At 42.1% G+C, this 18569-nt stretch overlaps 1 protein-coding gene across 8 annotated transcripts in view; it reads left to right on the plus strand.

Annotated features, from left to right (window-relative positions):
• Window positions 1–18569, plus strand: part of FARP1 (FERM, ARH/RhoGEF and pleckstrin domain protein 1) — a 287796-nt gene that overhangs the window by 192820 nt on the left and 76407 nt on the right. For all 8 annotated transcript variants that reach the window (XM_070579102.1, XM_070579106.1, XM_070579101.1 and 5 more), the window contains 2 exons: window positions 10919–10961; window positions 13399–13477. In XM_070579102.1, the coding sequence (XP_070435203.1) occupies window positions 10919–10961; window positions 13399–13477 (122 nt within the window). The remainder of the gene's footprint in view (window positions 1–10918; window positions 10962–13398; window positions 13478–18569) is intronic.

Consider the following 18569-nt stretch of genomic DNA (forward strand, 5'->3'; position numbering starts at 1 on the left):
AGATCAACAGATAAACTATAAGGAAAAAAGAGGGGCATGGAGGAAGAGGCTATAAATTAAAAGATTCTTGAAGCATGTAAAATTTCTCAAAATAGGCAAGACTAAACTCTAGTGTGTAAGATGCACCATTGGGTGAAATAAACATTAAGCAATGTAACAGTTATTGTAAAAATCTAGATAGTGGTTACTTTTGGGGGGGTTGGTTTTAGGATGAGGTGGCTGGCAGAGTTGTATTTCTTGACTTAGGTGATGGATACAAGGGTGTTGCCGTTTAATAATTCACTAAGATATACCTTTGTTTTCAGTAGTTTTAAGCATCCCCATGTCATTTTCAAATTAAACAGTTTTAAAAGGAGGAAGAAGAAAATTTAAAAACAGAAGCAGCAAACTGTAGATTAAAGGAGAAAAATCCAATTAAATAACAGAATACCCAAGTGAAATCCTTTGAGTTGAATTTTTCAAAGCTAATGCAAATTAACCAAATGACTTTGGTTAAAACTGAGTTGATGATGTGTTACAAGTACCTTGCCTGAGGTCTGTTGCTGAGCCCTTCTCCAAAAGTAGTTTCCCTCCAGGAAAAGGCCCCCTGAAACCCCAAGGGATGCATTATAACATTAAGTCTTGGTTCTATTCCAAAACTTCCCTTTGCATGTATCTGGGATATAAGCTACTGCTTAATGAATGTAATACACTAACGCCTAAGACAGGCGGTACTACCTTGCATTTTGTCCTTTGGTTTACAGACATGTCTTTAATCTCTTTTTTATTTAAAGCTTTCCTTGTAAATAAATTAAAATATATATCCTTAAATTTTCAGTTCAAATTTTATTCACATATTCCTTCAGCAGGTCAACGTTGGTTAAAAAAAAAAGAGAAAAGAAAAAGGGCAGGGGACCAAGCTAGATTAAGAGAGACTTAACGGACATAATCAGATATGAAGCGTGGTCCTGGATTGGATATGAGTTTCGACAGACTACAGTAGAGACATCTTTATTCAAACGGAGGAATTTGAATATAGTCTGAGTATTTGATGAGAAGTTTAAAAAAGTATGTATGTATGTTTCTACCTACGCACATCACTCATAGAAGAAGATCTGGAAGGGTAAACACAAAGGCACTGGGTCCTAATCCATGGTCCCCGGGCCAGCAAGCAGCATCAGCATCACTTGGGCACTGGCTAGGAATGTGAATTCTCAGGTCCCCACCCCAGATGAGTGACTCTGGGAGCAGGATCCTGTGGTGTGTGTTTTAACAAACCTTTAGGGTGATTGTGATGCAAGCTCAGCTCTGACAACAACTTCTCTAAGGTATTGACCATGGTCTCTTGGTCGTAGAAGACAATTTTTAAAATTTTGCTCATCCAAATTATCTAATTTTCTAGAATACATATGTATGAATTCCTTACTAGTAGAAGGGTTTTTTTGTTTCTCTTGGTTTGTTTTTTTTTTTTTGGTGAGAAAGATTGGCCCTGAGCTAACATCTGTTGCCAATCTTCTTCTTTTTTGCTTGAGGAAGATTGGCCCTGAGCTAGCATCTGTGCCCATCTTCCTCTATTTTATATATGTGATGCCTGCCACAGCGTGGCTTAATGAGCCGTGTCTAGGTCCACACCAACATCTGAACCCGCAAACTCTGTGCCGCTGAAGTGGAGCACACGAACTTAATCACTATACCACCGGGCCTACTCTGAGAAGATTATTGTCAAATTAAGAGCTTTTTAGTGGCATCCTGTAAATTTTGATTTATTGTGTTTTCATTTTCATTTCAGTTTAAAATACTTTCTAATTTCCCTTTGGTTCCTTCTTTGACCCATGTATTATTTAGAAATATGTTATTTAGTTTCCAAATCTATGGGGATTTTCCATAGTTCTTGCTGTGGAAATTTTTCAGTTAATTCCATGGTGGTTGGAGAATGTAGTTTGTATGACGTGAATGTTTATAAACAGTTTACGGATATCTCTTTTATGCCCCAGAATATGGTTTATTTTGGTAAATGTTTTTGGGAACTTGAAAAGAATGCATATTCTTGGGTGTGAGGTGGAGTATTCAATTTATATCAATTGGATCATGTTGGTTGCTAGTGTTGTTGAAACTTTCTCTATTCTTACTGAATTTCTGCCTACATGTTCCATCAGTTATGGAGCAAGAGCTGTTAAAATCTCCAACCGTAGTTGTGGACCTGTCTGTTTCTTCTTGCAGTTTAATCAGTTTTTGCTTCATGTTTTCTGAAGTTCTGTTACTAAGTGTACAAATACTTAAGATTTTTACATCCTCTTAATTAACTGACTCCTTTATCATTAAGAAATTACCTTCTTTATCCTTGGTGATATTCTTTATTCTCATGTCTACTTTGATACTAATATAGCCACTTTAGGTTTTTTAAAAATTATTTTAATTATTAATGTTAGCATGATATGCCTTTTTCCTTTTCTTTTTAACCTATTTGTGTCTTTATATTTAGTGTGTTTCTTGTAGTCATCATACAGTTGGGTCCTGCCTTGTTATCCAATCTGACAATCCCAGCCTTTCTTTTTTTTTCTTTTTGCTGAGGAAGATTAGCCCTGAGCTAATATCTGTGCCAATCTTCCTGTATGCTATATGTGGGTTGCCACCACAGCACGGCTGTCAAGTGGTGTAGGTCCACATCTGGGATCTGAACTCAAACACTTGGGCCACCAAAGCAGAGCACACCAAACTTAACCACTAGGCCCCAGGGCCAGCCCCTAATCCCTGCCTTTTAATTGGAGGTGTTTAGACCATTTACATTTAATGTGATTATTGATGTGGTTTAAATCAGTCATCTTGCCATTTGTTTTCTGTTTGTCTTATCCATTCTTTGTTCCTTTTTTCTGCCTTCCTTTTGATTAATTGAATATTTTGATGATTCCATTTCACCTTCTTTGTTGGTTTATTAGCTATCACTCTTCAGTTTGTAACTTTAGAGGTTGCTTTGGGGTTAATAGTGTACATCTTTAACTTATCACAGCCTGCCTTTAGGCGATATTATTCCACTTCACATATAGTATAAAAACTTACAATGGTATATTTCCACTTTCTGACCTTTTTTTTTTTGCTGTTGTTGTCATACAGTTCTTTTTCACACGAGTTATGATCCCCACATTACATTGTTGTTATTTTTGTTTACTAGTGCATTGTCTTCTGTAGACCTATAAATAATTTTTTAAATTATTAAAACACCTTATATATTAACCATGCTGTTTACATTTTGGTGTTCTTATTCCTTTGTGTAGAGAGAGATTCCATCTGATATCATTTTCTTTTTGATTAAAGGGCTTCCTTTAAGATTTCTTGTTATATGGCTCTGCTGGCGATGAATTCTCTCAGCTTTCATGTGTTTGAAAGAGTATTTTGCCTTCGTTTTTGAAAGACATTTATTGCTGGATGTAAAATTCTAAGGTGAATAGTGTTTTCTTCTAGTACATTAAAAGTCTTGCTCCACTGCATTCTCCCTTGCACTGTTTCTGACAAGAAATGTACTGTCATCTTTATCTTTGTTCCTTTGTACATAATGTGTCTTTTTTCTCTGGCTGATTTCAAGATATTCTCTTTTTACTGTTTTTGAGCAATTAGATTATGACATGCTTCTGTGTAATTTTCTTCGCAGCTCTTATGCTTTGGGTTTGCTGACCTTCTTGGACCTGTAGGATTATAGTTTTCTTGAAATTTGGAAAAATTTCAGCCATTATTTCTTCTTATACTTTTTCTTCTGGTTTCCCCCACCCCTACCATCTCTTTTCCTTTGGGACTCCAATTCCATGTATATTAGGCTGCCTAAAGTTGTTCCACAGTTCTCTAATGCTCTATTAATTTTTTGGTAATTTTCCTCTGTGTTTCATTTTGTATTGTTTCCACTGCCAGGTCAATAAATAAATTCAAATTTATTAGAATTTCTTCTGCAATGTCTAATCTGCTGTTAGTCTCATCCAATGTGTTTTTTTACCTCACACAATGTTGTTTCCATCTCTAGAAGTTTAGTTTGGGTCTTTTTTGTATCTTCCATATCTCAACCTTTTGAACATAGAGAATACAATTGTAATAACTGTCTTCATGTCATTCTCCACTAATTCTAATATCTGTGTCAGTTCTAGGTTAGGTCAGATTTTATTTTATTTTTTTTTTGTCTAATTATGGATTGTATTTTCCTGCTTCTTTGTGAGCCTGGTGATTTTATTTATTGGGTGTCAGATACTGTGAATTTTACCTTGTTGAGTGCTGGGTAGCTTTATGTTCCTGTAATCTTATTGAGTGTTCTGAGGTGCAAATAAGTTGTTTGGAAACAATGTAGCCCTTGCAAATCTGGCTTTTAAAAAGGCTTGTCAGGTGGGACTGGTGTAGTGTACAGTCTGGGGCTATTTATTCCCTACTGCTAAGGGATGACCTTCAGGACTCGACTCAGTGCCCGTGAATCATGAGGTCTTCCAGTCTGGCTGTATTCCTGGCCCTGTGTGAACACCAGGTGTGTTAGCTCTCATCCTTTCCTTGGTTCTTTCCCCTCAGTCTTGGGTACTTTCCTGACAAGCATCCATTGATCAGCATTCAGCTGATTCCTCAAAGGTAACCCTCTACATTCTCCTAAATGCTCTGTCAGGGAAGAGCTTTCTATTCTCTCTGAACTCTCGCTACCTTGATTCCCTACATTCTCAACCCCATCTCTTCATGTCATGGATCTTGCCAGGTTCCGCCTCCCTGCAACACAGCCTAGAAACTTGCTCAAGGCGGAAGGCTCGGGCACCCACAGGGATCACGATTTTATTTCCTAGTCTCTCAGGGATCACTGTTTCTCATTGCCTCGTGTCCCGAATCTTCAGATCTGTTATGTTATGCATTTTTTTCTTTCTTGGTTGTTTCATGTAGGAAGATAAATCCAATCCCTGTCACTTTATTTGGACCAGAATCATTAACCTCTAAAAATTAAGAGGTTTTTAAAAAGAAAGCCACACTTGACATATCTTTTAAATGTAACTATATGTGAAGCTAATGAAGTAATTAAGACTAACATGAAAAATTAAATTCAAACAAATTATTACAAACAAAAGTTCAGAGTAAGGTTATTTCTTGTAGGAGTCAGCTACAGAAAGAGTAATTTGTTGCAATAAATTATAGACACTGAATAATATTCTATAACATTTTATCTGGTTCCTATGTATGTTACGGTTGATGAAGAAATATTTTTGTTGTATGCTGTTTTGATTTTTAAACATGAAGAGGAGAGCTGAGCTTCTGTTGAGTTCTGTAGCTTTTAGAGCGGCAGCATGTTATGTTGCAGGAAAATCACAGGTTTGGAGCCAAATGGACTTGATGTTGAATCCCAGCTGTGTGACCTTGGGCAACCTAAAGAAGCTCTCTGAGCATGGCTTCCTTCCTGTGTAAAACAACCCCATTGTAATGAATATTAAATGAGTATGTGTAAAGTGCCTATCCAGTGCCTAGCACACAGTAGGTGCTCAAGAAATAGTCTCTTTCTTGCCGCCTGTCTAATATCAAGTGACTGGCTCTCTTTTAATAAGACCTTTTCCAAAATACCTCAAATATTTCAGTTGCCTACAAAATCCACCTAAAATGTCACTTACCACAAACAGGGGTCAAAAGATGTTTAGGGAAAGAAGAGAAGGGCTTTGGGGTCAGTGAGTCATCTTGCCTGGGCGTTAAAGCATTTCTTCTCACCTAACGGTATTTCGGTATTTCGGTGCAGAGGACATATTGCAAAGGAGGAAAGTAACATTAACAAGGGGATCGGAGAAAAATAGGTAGCCTGACTGAAACGTAGGCAAGTAGGGGAAGAGGGGGCTGGAAAACTGTGTTGAAAGCAAATTGTGGAAGATCGGTGCTATGGGCTGAATTGTGTCCCCTTAAAATTTGTATGTTGACGCTCTACGCTCATACTCAGAATGTGACAGTACTTGAAGACAGGGCCTTTCAAGAGGTGATTAAGTTACACTGAGGCCATTCGAGTGGGTCCTGACTCTGCTTCACTTTAAGAAGAAGCAATCTGGAGGTCCCCAGGAGACCCCAGGGGCGTGCGTGTGCAGAGGGAAGCCCGTGAAGCCAGAGGCGGCCGACTGCAAGCCAGCGAGAGCGGCCTCGGGGGAAACCACACCTGTGGCACCTTGAGCCTCCGGAACTCTGAGGAAATACATTTTTTTGTCCACGCCGCCTCATCTGTAACACTTTGTCTTGGCATCCCTAGCAAACTCTTCTATAGGCCTTCAGATCCCAGCAGGGGACGTTCCTTGATTTGGTAAGACCTACTCACTTGGAATGACATTTCTAGAAATCCATTCATTTTGACCAGATCCATTTACAGTCGGGCAGTGTGGATTGTGGACGTGCCCCGGAGACCGGCAGAGAACAGGGGTGTGTGGCTTGGTTGAAGGGGTGGGAGGTGGGGCTGCAGATAGACCTTTACAGTTGTGACACTCGAGAGAACCATTGGCAGGGAAAGAAGGATTTTTAGTGCTTTTGTTGCCTTTTAACCTCGTCTGGAACTCTTTTCCGTTCTGCTTAGGTTGAAGGAACAAGTGATGTATCTCAGATGACCTAGCCCGGTTCAAATCCTTCCCAGTAGCCCTCCCCATATATCGGACTTCAAGCCTGTTTTTCTTCTTGCGCTTTCGAGCTCATCCATTCATAGCAGTTGAACTCCTGCGTGTGCGAGATCTTGTGTCTCAGCTCTGCCAGTGTCCGTCTAACGTAAATGGAGAGGTTCTCTCGGGCCTACGTTCTCACCCAGGCCAGCGGAGCTGGGATGGGACCGATGCCTTGTGGCATTGTTGCTGCAGAGCTCTACCAGACCGGCTGCTTCAGGCCAGTCTGACGGTCCCAAGCTTTTGTGTTCTAAACCCACATGCTCAGTTGGCTCAAATTGGTGCATGTATTTGATGCTTTCCACAGAAATGCCAAAAACAGAAGAGAGATGTTTTAAAACAATTCATAAAATTGGCAACTACATTGCCAGAGCCTGGTTGTTTTGTCCTGAGTGGTTTGCAGACGTTTAGAGAGATTCTGTGGCAGAACTGGCAATGGTGAAGATCTGAGATGGTTCCCCTGAGGCGGCCGTGGGGGTCGAAAGGGCACGGGAGGGCAGGCTCGTGAGCAGACGCTCAGCAGCCCTGGGGAATCCCACTAGAATTCTCCAGTTAATTCACAGTCCCATGCAACACACTATTTCCAATCTTCTTCACCTCAGTCTTCCAATCCGCAGAGTTTACAGGGGAAACAGATGGCATCAAGGAGGAACTTTCTTATCTTTCTTCCTGACACAGAAATATAAACTTACTAACATCTGTCATTAGCCTTTCTTTCTCCCCCGACCCCGCCACCCCATGGCAGAGCTCTTTCTGTCTCAAGCCAATCCCCTGTGTTTCAGAGCTACCTTCTCACGTCATCTCAGGTCCCTCAGACGTCCATCGTCCCTTCTTGTTCACCTTCTCAGTCCCTCCCCCTTTTTGGACGCACCTAGGGCTTTCCTATTAGAAAGAAGCAAATAGGCAGTACCCGTATTTGATTCCTCAACCCCTCTGCCTTAGTCTCTTGCCTCTTTCTTCACAGCCGGCTTCTGGAAAAGACTATTCATCCTTCCTGCCTCTTCACTGCCCACCAGGCTTCCAGAGCCACCACTAAGTAAGCTGACAAACAGATATCCAGTTCTCTCTCATCTTAGCTGACCTTTCCACAGTTCTTCACATTCTTTCTTCTGGAAACACCATCCCCCCGTGGCTTCCATGGCACAACTCTCTCCTTATTTTCCTTCCATCCTCATCTGCCCCCACCATGCATTCCGTCCTCTGGCCTCTACGAGGCCATCTTGTCCTGCATGGAGTCAGGGTGGTGGCACCTTCTAAACGTGAGACCTCCTGCTCAGGCTTCTCCTCTGAGCTCAGCCGAGTGTCCCGCCGTTTCCCTACTGCGTCTTCCTCAGGAGATCCAAGGCACCTCATAGAATCACAGTGTCTGGCGCTCCTCCATCTGGGCTCTCTTCCAGTGCTCCTTGTCTCTGTGAATGGCGCTGGCATCTGTCCGGATGCCCATGGCAGAAATCTTGGTGTCATTCTGGTCGTTGTTTCCTCCCTCGGCCGCCATATCCAGTCCATCAGTAAATCCCATGAGATGTTACCTCTTCAGTTTTTCTTAAATACGCCCACTTTTCCCCGACTCTCCTTCTGCCTTCCTGGTCCAAAATACCATTCCCTCTTGCCTGGACAATTGCAGCAGGTCAACCGGCATCTGTTCTGGCCCCTCTGTCTGTTCTCACGTTGTTAGCCTAGTCTTTTCAAAGCGCACATCTGATCGAATCAGCCCCATGCTTAAACCCTTCGCAATTGCTCTTAGGGTAAGGACAAAGAATCTTAACATGACCTCAGTGGGGTCTGACCCACAAGCCCAGCCCTGCAGCCATGTTGTTCTTTCACCTCAGGCATCTGGACAAGTGTTTTTACTGTGTGTCTTCATATGTTCTTATTTCTCTCCTCCTTCAGATCTCAGCACAATGTCATGTTCATATGAAGTCTCAGGATCCCCCCTACCTTCCCTTCTCCCCTGACTGGGTCACACCTCTGCATCCTAGACCTTTGGAGTCCACTGGGACTCCTGTTCATTTCATTTATCTCAGCTACTTCACTTTTTTTTTTTTTTTTTTTTTGATGAGGAAGATTGGCCCTGAGCTAACATCCATTGCCAATCTTCCTCTTTTTGCTTGAGGAAGATCGTCACTAAGCTAATGTCTGTGCCAATCTGCCTCTATTTTGTATGTGGGATCCCACCACAGTGTGGCTTGGTGGGCAGTGTGTAGGTCCGCACCCAGGATTCGAACCTGCAAACCCTAGGCTGCCAAAGTGGAGCATACAAACTTAACCACTATGCCACTGGGCTGGCCCCCTTTTTCACTTTTGTTAGGAAGTTTTTTTGGTTCCTCTCTGTCTCCCTCACTAGACCATAAGCTCCATGAAGCAGGGACCATGACTGGTTTTCTCATCATTGGATTCCTGGAGCCTAGCACTGGGGACACAGTAATTTTTTGTTGGATGGAATAAATGAGTCTCGAGAACAGGGTTTAAGTTCCAACTTCGGGCATTTATTCTGTGAATATCAGTTGTCTCATCAAATGGAAATACGTTTGCCACCTTGTCCAGCTTTTAGGATTCTTAGGAAGAAAATATTATATTTTGCAGATTGCTGTTTTGAATGACTATTCTCGTTCTAATGTTGAGGTTTATGAATATGATGGCGGAGATGATCCTAAGTCAACTAATGCCATTATTTTTTTCTCTTAGAGGAGAACGGTAGGGAATGGGGAATATAGAATTGAGAATTTCATTATAAAATCTTATTTATTTGAAAAGGTGGTGGGGAAGAGTAACCTGAATAAGTAGGAACTTAAAATTTTTAGATTTTTCATTATGAGAATTCTTAGTGCTCATTTAAGATAATTTGGATAATGTAGAAAGGCAGACGATAAGAAATCACTCATCTTCCAGCCTCCCAGACACATTTTCCCACATTCTTAAATATTCATCAAGAACACGATTTTTAATGCTTGTGTGGTAATGTGTCATATAGAGGTAGACTATTTTATTTATTTAATTTAGGTTATTGTAAAATTTTTAACTATTGTTGAGTAATATGTAAAAATGGCGTGGTTAGCATTTCTTGTGCATAGGTCTTTGTGTGCATAATATATAACTTCCCAAACTTGAATTACTGGAGGAAAGGGTAGGTATGGGAATACTTCTGAGGTTTTAGATAATCATTCCTTAGTTAGTCTCCAGAAACATTGTGCCAGTCCATACATCCACCAATAGAGCTGACACAGTGTGTGTTTCCCCACCCCTTTGCCAACTTTGGGTATTACGTATAAAATACAAACATGTGTATACATACAGGCATATCTGGATGCAAATTTAATGGGTGGAAATGGCATTTGATTATTTAGATTTGCATTCATAGTGCAGACTACTCCTGAATTTGAACATGTTCCCATTAGCCATTGTCCTTTTTTCTTCATCACTTAATCTATTGTTCTTTGTGTAGTTTTGGGTGTTCCCTTTTTTTAGAAAACCCTTTTTACATTAAGCGCATTAACTTTGTTTTTGTCATATGTGCAAATATGAGCTTCAGTAGAACCCTATTCAAATGATCACAAGTTCAAGGGGAATTTAAAGACAAACGTGTGTGAAATGGGACCATATGGTTAACACTTTATTAATAAGAGCAGCTGGTTTCTCTTTAAAAAAAAAATTTTGCCACTCAAACTGTGTGCTGAGGGGCATGTGTGTGAAGAGTCTGGACTTGGAAGCTGGAAAGGCCTGATTTCAGCCTTGGCTCTGCCGCTCGAGCTGAGAGCCCTGGGACAAATTATTCAGCTTCTGCAAGTCTCTGTTTTCTCTCCGGGGTAACGGGAATCCTTCTGGCCTTGTTTTGAGAGATAAATAGCTTATGAATGGTGCCTGGTGCAGAGGTTGTGTTCGGTAAATAACTCATTTCCTTTCCATACCCCTCAAAGACGTGCTCTTCTGTAAATGCGTATACATACATGTATGTTGTCTCATTAGGGAGCATGCATATTTCACTCAGCTTGTACCTAGGCACGCAATCTTTCATTAATATTTGCTGAATAGCTAACTATGATGAAAGTACAAATGAGAGTAGAAGGATTCTTAGTTAACTATTTGAGTCTAGGAGAGATTTTAATTTCAAAGCTCAGGGATAATATTAGCAAATTTGGACCTATTCTATAAAACTGGTAGACGATGTAAGACATGGCATTCTGGAGACGAATGGAACAGACAGCCTCCAATACTCAAAAATGTTTTTATTTTAAACAGCTCCAAATAAAGTCTCAACATACTTGCACTGTTTCATTGAGAATTTATGTCTGCATCTGTTCTTTTTTCCTTTGTAGGTGTGGCTGGATCTCTTAAAACCTATTGTCAAGCAGATTCGAAGTAAGTCTGTACTGTATGTTTAACAGTGATGTTAAATATAAAGCCAGCATTTTCCTCATCTAGACATTGTCTGCCCCATGGCATCAAGCATCAGTGACACAGATTCTGTTTTTACATGATTGCTTTTTCATCATCACTAGTCTACGTAATACTAAAATGTATCTTCTGCAATTTTAATATATAACAATTTGGCAATCAAAACCTTGCTTGGAAAATCAAATTTTGTTTTGATTAACAGCTAAAGCATGCAATTAAGCCCCAGAGTCATTGAGCTTGTCTTGTCTGTGCCTGTGTTTCTTCCTGTCACTTTTAAAGGGGGAAGGTAGAGCCATTTACTCATAAAATTGATGTTGGCTTTTCTGAGCTGCCTCTTCAAAGCCTGTAAAATCAGAATGCAGGTGTGGTTTGGAAGAATAAGGTGCCCAAAATGTGTGTATGTGTGTATATATGCGTACGTGTGTGTTTCTGAATGGCAAGCAGAACTGAAGGGAGTCTGGCTTGCATTTAGACTGTGTGTTGAGAAAAGATGAAGGAGGGTTTAGGAGAGGAAAGGAGAGAGGACACTTGGTTTTCTCTCCCTTCTCGCCGCATCTCAGCACTGGACTGTCCTCCTCGCCCTCTGCTTTGAGGTCAAGTTCAGAGCCAAGATCTCTTCTCAAAGTCATCCCAAGTGCTCGCTAGCTGCAGCCAGGAACTGGGCAAAAGTCTGAGGATGGTAACAAAATTGCATTCTTTCAGCTGAGCATGAGGCGCACAATACCTTGTGGATCGTTTTTATGTCTGGTTGGGAAGCCCCACCAGGCCACTCACAGCAGTTTCTGTGGATGTAACAAACAGGCACACAGTGTCTGTATGGCCCTTATGCAACTGAAATTACTGTTGATCTTCTGTCATTTAAATTAAGCAATTACCGAGGCTGAAAATGGAACAGCCATAGCTTGTTTAACCTCTACTGCATAGCTGGCCAGTGACCAATGTGGGGAGGTGGGACACACTGCTGGCAGAAACCCCCAGGCCTGCTGGGTGGAGGTAGCGTAGCGTCCAGATGAATGACACCTGTCCCTGCAGTGACTCGTGGTGGGAATTGCTCCTGGTGAAAGGAACCTCGTAGCACATTACCAAATGCAGGCCAAAGACAGTGAGTCGTTAGTGGGTCCACACTGGAGCAGGGGTTCTCCTTTCCAGGCCCATGTGCTGTGACCAACCCTGTGTGAGAAGGCTGTCGTTTTGCATTTAGCACCAGCATCTTCCCAGCTACAGGTTTCTACAGATGCTAGGAGCTTCATTTAATTCCCTGAGAATTGCTGAGAGGAGATGGCGCAACTGTCTATTAGTTTATGATCCGGAATTGCTGTTCGAGGGTCTCTGTTCATCTTTCGGGTGATTAAGGAAAAGAAGCCCAGCTTTGCTTGGCTCCAGTACTTCTGAGCCTTGTTTTTTTCCTCCTAATCTTATATATGTTGACATCTTCATCTTATGCTATATCATTTTTGCTTTTTTTTGTAAACTTGAATGTGTTATCATAGCAATTATAATAGAACATCTATTTTTTTGTGATAGTGAGACGTAGAGGAAAAAGACATTTTCTGCTTTTATGACTACGCTAAAATTTGGATTTCATTATAGTGTGTTATATCCCATGGAACGTAAACTCACTGCTGTTATTGCAAATGGCAGAACTGGTAAGGCTGCTCTGACATTGTAGCTTGTACATCAAAACAAGCTGGCTCAGACTGCAAATGATGGTTTTATTATCTATTTAATGTTCTATTTTAACTCTGAAAAGAAAAGTTATCCATCTCTTTCACAGTCTCTCCCTGCCCACCTGCTCCCAGCTCTGCTTCCTGATTTTGTCTGAACTCACTGAGAAGGTGGTTTCTGAGACACTTAACCAAGGCTTGTCTGACTCTGACAAGGGCTGTGCCACATCTTGTTGATGTTTCTCTCCAGAGCTGAGGAGAGCACCTGGCAAGTGGGTGCTAGATACATATTTGATGAACACATTAGCAGCTGTACCTTGTAGATAAAAGTAATAAATTACGTAACTGCTTTACACATTCATTATCTCCTTCTTAAGTTATCTAAAGCCTATATTTGGACTAAAGCAGCCAGTAGATAAATTGTTGAAGACAAATAAATGCCTTTTCTTTAAACCTGGGTAAAATTTAAGTCTCCAGAGAAAAAGTTTAATATCGCAGTGTAATATACTTGTCACAGTGTTTTTTAAAAACAGGTATGTTTCCCCACAATATGAAAAGGTGATTAGTAACCAAATTGGACCAGCCGTTGAGTGACTTGGGCGTTGGCGGGTGTATTCTCGGCAGCTCAGAATGAGACTCATTGTTTGCTGTATAATATACCCTGGAAAGTCTTTTTCTTTAACAGCATTTGAAACACAAATCAATAAATACTTTACTGTTTTTTCCCCCCTTTTTAGGGCCAAAGCATGTTGTTGTTAAGTTTGTGGTGAAGTTCTTTCCACCTGACCACACACAGCTCCAAGAGGAACTCACAAGGTTAGTGGTTTGGAAACTGGGTACTTATTGCTATGGGGTGCTGAGGAGAAGAGAAAGTTAATGTTCTAAGTCGACTGATTAAACGTTTTACAGTGTTTACTCAACCAGCATCTGCTTAACTGTGCTTAACAGTTTAAACCCTCTCTCTAGAAGAAAGTATCACCTTTTCCCTTAAGCTTGGTTTCTTTAAGGCTGCAACATGAAGTGAACTGGGTTACAACCTATTACTGTCATATTTTCCCTGTGATATCTATCACATCACAGGACGGTTTTGGGAAATGAATCTCTTGTGAAACCAAGATGTTAACTCAGAGTTTCTCTTTGTTGCTGCCATGGATGAGTGGACATAAACTGTGGGTCATTTTCTTTGAAACTGTGGCCAACAGGGAGAATCATGAGCATTGGGCCAGGCCTGGCCTCCAGTGTCACTTGTGCTCTTGGAGGTTGTTTGGCCAGTTATTTGTTCCCTGTGCACCTCTGTTAATTCGCCGGTGTCGATGCGTCTATAATGCTTGCTTGGCCAGGGTTGTTTTGAAGATAAGCACTGTTATACACTGAGTGGTGGAACCCAGGAGGGACACTATGAATGATAACCATCATCATCACCATCATGGCCATCATTGTTGTCGTCATCCTTCTCCTCATCATCATTATCATCATCATCACTGCTTCTACTCATTTTATAACTTGCAGCAAAGCAGATGGTCTTCTGAAAGAGAGCAGAGCCCAATGGGAACACGTGAGGATAAAATGCCTCGCTTTCAAGAGTGCCCTTACGAGTACAGTAATCTGACCAGCCGGATTTTTGCCACCTGTGCCTTTCAAGCTATAGCTGTTTAAGACCAAGTCTGTCACACCTCCCTCATCTCTCTCGGTACAGAGCACATCTCTATTTATCTTGAGTGGTTGACCATTTATCAAAAGGATAAAGACATTCAGTCAACAGGATTTATGAAGTGTGCAAGCATTATTCTAGGCACTGGGAATAGAGAGGTGAAAAGACAATCCTGACTCTCATGGGAACAAACAAAATGGTTAAATAAACAAGAAAAATATCAGATAATGGTAAGAGCTCTTTAGGTGATTGAAGTAGGGTGATGCACTGGAAGGTGACTGGGTGACGACTGGAGCTTGGTCGATCTGGGGTCCTTCTGAGGACCTGTCAGTCATTTTCTGAGGAAGAACCTCCCAGGTGGAAGGAGCAGTTGGGCAGTGCCCAAGGCAGAAATTAGCTGCAGATGTTCAAACCCCTCAGAGGGCTGACATGGCACAAATGTTGCAGGTGAAGTGCACTGAGGTGGGTCAGAGGCCCTATGATACGCGGTGTGAAAAGACAATGTGCTGTATGGAGGCTTAGTCATCCAGGCCAGATGGCGGCAAAGGAGGTGGGAGAAGTGGAAATGGAGAAAAGTGGTTGCGTTTGGAATACATGCGGGAGGTGGGGTCCGTCTGTCTTGGTGATGGGTTGGGGGTGGAGTCTGAGGAAAGTAGAGGGGATGTTTAGATTTGGGTGGGTGGTGTTGACGATTCCTAAAATGGGGAGGGGTGGAGGGAAGTAGAGGATTGGGGAGGGGCAGAGAGTCGAGAGTTTGGACCTGCCAGGTTATGTTTGAGATTCCCATGAGACATCACGTGGCTGCGTCAGGAAGGGCATTGGGCACATGGGCGTACAGTCAAGGGAGAGGTGAAGCCCAAGACTCTTCCCACTGCTTTGCGTTTCCTGAATGAGTTGCCACTAATTGTTTACCTCCACTTACAATCCTCAAATCGATGAAGCAGTTAAAGGGCGCCAGGAATTGCAGAACCCATCAGCCCTCTGGGAACCTCATTTAGTTGACAGGACACCATGTAGAGGAGGGGCAGCTCGAGCTGCTACACCCAGTTGCGCCCGATGGAGGGGCCGATGACGGTAGAGTCTTCATGCAGTGTTGTGACTGGGCTACTGTGTCTCAGTTTCTGGGGCCGCTTTCCCTGTTACGGGAACACGCATTGCTCCAAGTTCAGAATATTGAAGTCAGTCTAAAGGCAAGTCCAGCTGTTGGTCAGCAGTGTGGCTTTTCCTCTGGCATCTCACTGGGCCTCTCTTCTGCTTAGGCAGTTGGCCGCGTAAATCCTTTTTTTTTTTTTTTTTTTTTTTTTGCTGTATTTTTTCTTCCCATTATACTTTGCAATTAGTTTTGCCCCTTTTAAATTTTTGTGAATTGTTGTCTCTAGAGGTCTGTCGTTTTCAACCATTCTGGTCCTCATTATAAACTTCCATCCGATTTGTGACCGTCGAGCCGGGTGCGCCTGGAGTTTTGCCAGCCGCTCTGTCCAATCTGATAAATGCCTCAGGTTACAGAGGCTCTGCTGGACGGGACAGGTTTTGGTTTTTGTTGTCTTTGTTTTCTGGCTCCCACTGTTAACTGACATTTTAAACATCTTTTCCGAGGAGAGAATTCTTTTGGCTCCAGGGTGGATAAAATTGATCGGAAGTTTAGAAGCTCCTCATTGTTTTCCACTTTGTCACAAGGTGTAACGTGAAGGGGACATCCCAGATCCAGCGTGTTGGCTCCCACACTCTCAGATTCCTGAATAAGCAGAAATTCAATGATGAGACTATTGAGATTCCGGGTGCTTTTCTATAGCAGATGGCAAGGGAGGGAGGGCTTGAGAGAAGCTCTGTGCCGACAGTGCTGGAAGTGAGGGACGTGGAGACAGGAGAGAGACAGAGGAACAGGCCTGCAGTTTAGCAGAGGCTAAGTGGCTCCAGCTCTGTGGTTAACTCTCTGGGCCTCCAGGAATAGCTTTCAGCTCCCCATTTATATAGATAGAAGAATAAATGGCACTTCACTGTTAAATAAGTAGCTGAATTCCTTTCTATTTATTGAACTACACTTTCAGTGGACTCTGTCCTATGGACACCAGGGCGCAGGCATCTAGAAGGAGAAAAGAACTGACTCTTAGGTGCTGGTTTAAAGCAGCCAAGGAAGGGTCTTTGGAAAAGAGTGTACCCGTGTTCTCGTTGTAGGGCTCTGCATCACTTTTCTCGTACTGATGAGTTCAAGCACGCTTCTCTCCGGGCATCCAGCATCAGCCCATCCAGTTTCTCTTCGGCTGTGTTCTTACAGGTGGAGGCAGCCCATCAGACTTTGCCGTTATGCGCGGCCTGCTGAAGCGTTTCCTTAGGCTGGCAGAGAAATTGTCGATTGCTTTACATTGAATAAGAAAAGAAAGCTTAAGACCTCCCAAATGAGATAAATTAAAATAGACTCATTTGAAACTAGGCATCAGCTCGCTGTGGTTTGCAGCTCTTGCAGTCCCTGGAAGCAAGTCCCTTCTCGTGAGCCCTGCCACCAGCATCGCCTCCCTCTGCACACGCACCTGTCTGCCAAGGAGCATTGATTCCGTTTTGAGCGCTTTGTGTTTTCCACGTGTTTATGGGTTTAATTTTAGTTAGTGCCTGCTGCGTACAACTTATCCTGTAGCTGTTGTGCATTTGATTGGAATTGCTTCCGTTTATCGTACAAAAGGTGTTGCTGAGTCTCTAAAGTTAGCGTAGCAGCCGGCGTGCTCGACTTACAGCCGTCATTAAGAAGAGTCCGTGCCCAGGAAGGTCTTTCTCGTATTACAAGGGCCTTGGAACAGGAAGAGTCAGCACAATTAGGGGGTGACCAGTTCTTCCTGCAGGCTTCAGAACGGCACTTGCCCTCTAACTGAATGTGTGAGCCTGCAGGATCCAATGCCAGTGTCGCAGCCCACACGAGACCATCACTAAAGGCCCCCAAAGCCTGTGGGACTCTGACCGTGACTCCATCCCTGTGAACACAAGGCATCGTGTTGGAACTGCTTAGATGGTAAAATGTTCAGAATACAATGCTTTTAAAACAGAAAGCTCTCCTACTTATTTAAAAATTAACCTCGTAGGTAAGAATTAACGCCTGTAGCTCTAAGAACCGTTGGGTTCAGGACAATAAGCACTGCCTCCCTTTCACTTTCCAGAGAGAGAGAACAAGAGTAAACATTGGGGGAGTGGCTAAAGGTCAACTGTTGTCAACTGGTAGCTCTGTGGGTGGATTTTTGTTTTGTTTTTTGGGAGTTTTCTTGCTGGTTACGGAATTGCCTCTGTAGTTTTTTAGTTCTTAACAATGGAACCTTCTAAATGTCTTAAAGGGAATTAGTTTTTCTTTTATAAAGAAAACTTTAGTAACATTTGTTGAATGTTCTCGTTGTAGTCACCGTGCTTTCCATGTATTACCTCATTTAATTCTTATGGAAACCCCTGTGGTTGGTCTTGTTAAAGCCCTTTTTTAAAATTAAAAATAACTTTTCATTGTTCTGAACGTAGTAAATGTACAGGGTAGAAAGTTAGGATATACTGATAAGATTGAGAAGATGACAATACTGGACTCCCGTTGCCCAGAAATTTCCACTGTCAACACTTCCATGTGACATCCTTTTTGATTTTTTCTCTGCATATATGCCTTCTTTTCATCCCATCTAAGACCCTGGCCACACTCGAATTTCCCTATTTGTCCCCTGAATGTCATTTATATCTGTTTATTCTAAAGTGAAATTCGCTGCGGGACCGCATATTGCATCGGGTTATCATGTCCTTTGGACTGATTTTAATCTAGCAAAGTCCCTCCTTATTTTTCTTCCTCGTGGTACCATCTGTTGAATTAAAAGGACCAGTTGTAGTGTAAAATGTCCTGCCTCCTGAATCTGTCTGAGTCCTTCCTATTTAGCTAAATCCACAATCCTCTGTATTTCCTGAAAACTGTAAGTTAGTTCTAAAGGTTCAACAGATACAAGTTAGACCTTTCTGTCTAGAGTTCATCATGAGTGCCGTTGTGTGCTTCCTAATTCATTAATGATGCTAAGATTGATCATTGAATTAGGAGGGTGACATTGTGATCTTTTCGTTATGCAGTGAAGTCATGTTACTTTGTGAAAATGTCCGATCTCCTAAATGGGTTTTACACCAATTAACAATCCTTGCCTGAGTCCATCGTTTCTTGAGGTTGTAGAATGAGGATCTTCTGTCATTCCTGCCACGTGATTAGTGGGCATTCTTCTCTAAAGTAAAACTTTGCCTTGTCTGCTTGGACTG

This window comes from Equus przewalskii, chromosome 16 (assembly GCF_037783145.1).
Source record: "Equus przewalskii isolate Varuska chromosome 16, EquPr2, whole genome shotgun sequence".
Classification (NCBI taxonomy): Eukaryota; Metazoa; Chordata; class Mammalia; order Perissodactyla; family Equidae; genus Equus; species Equus przewalskii.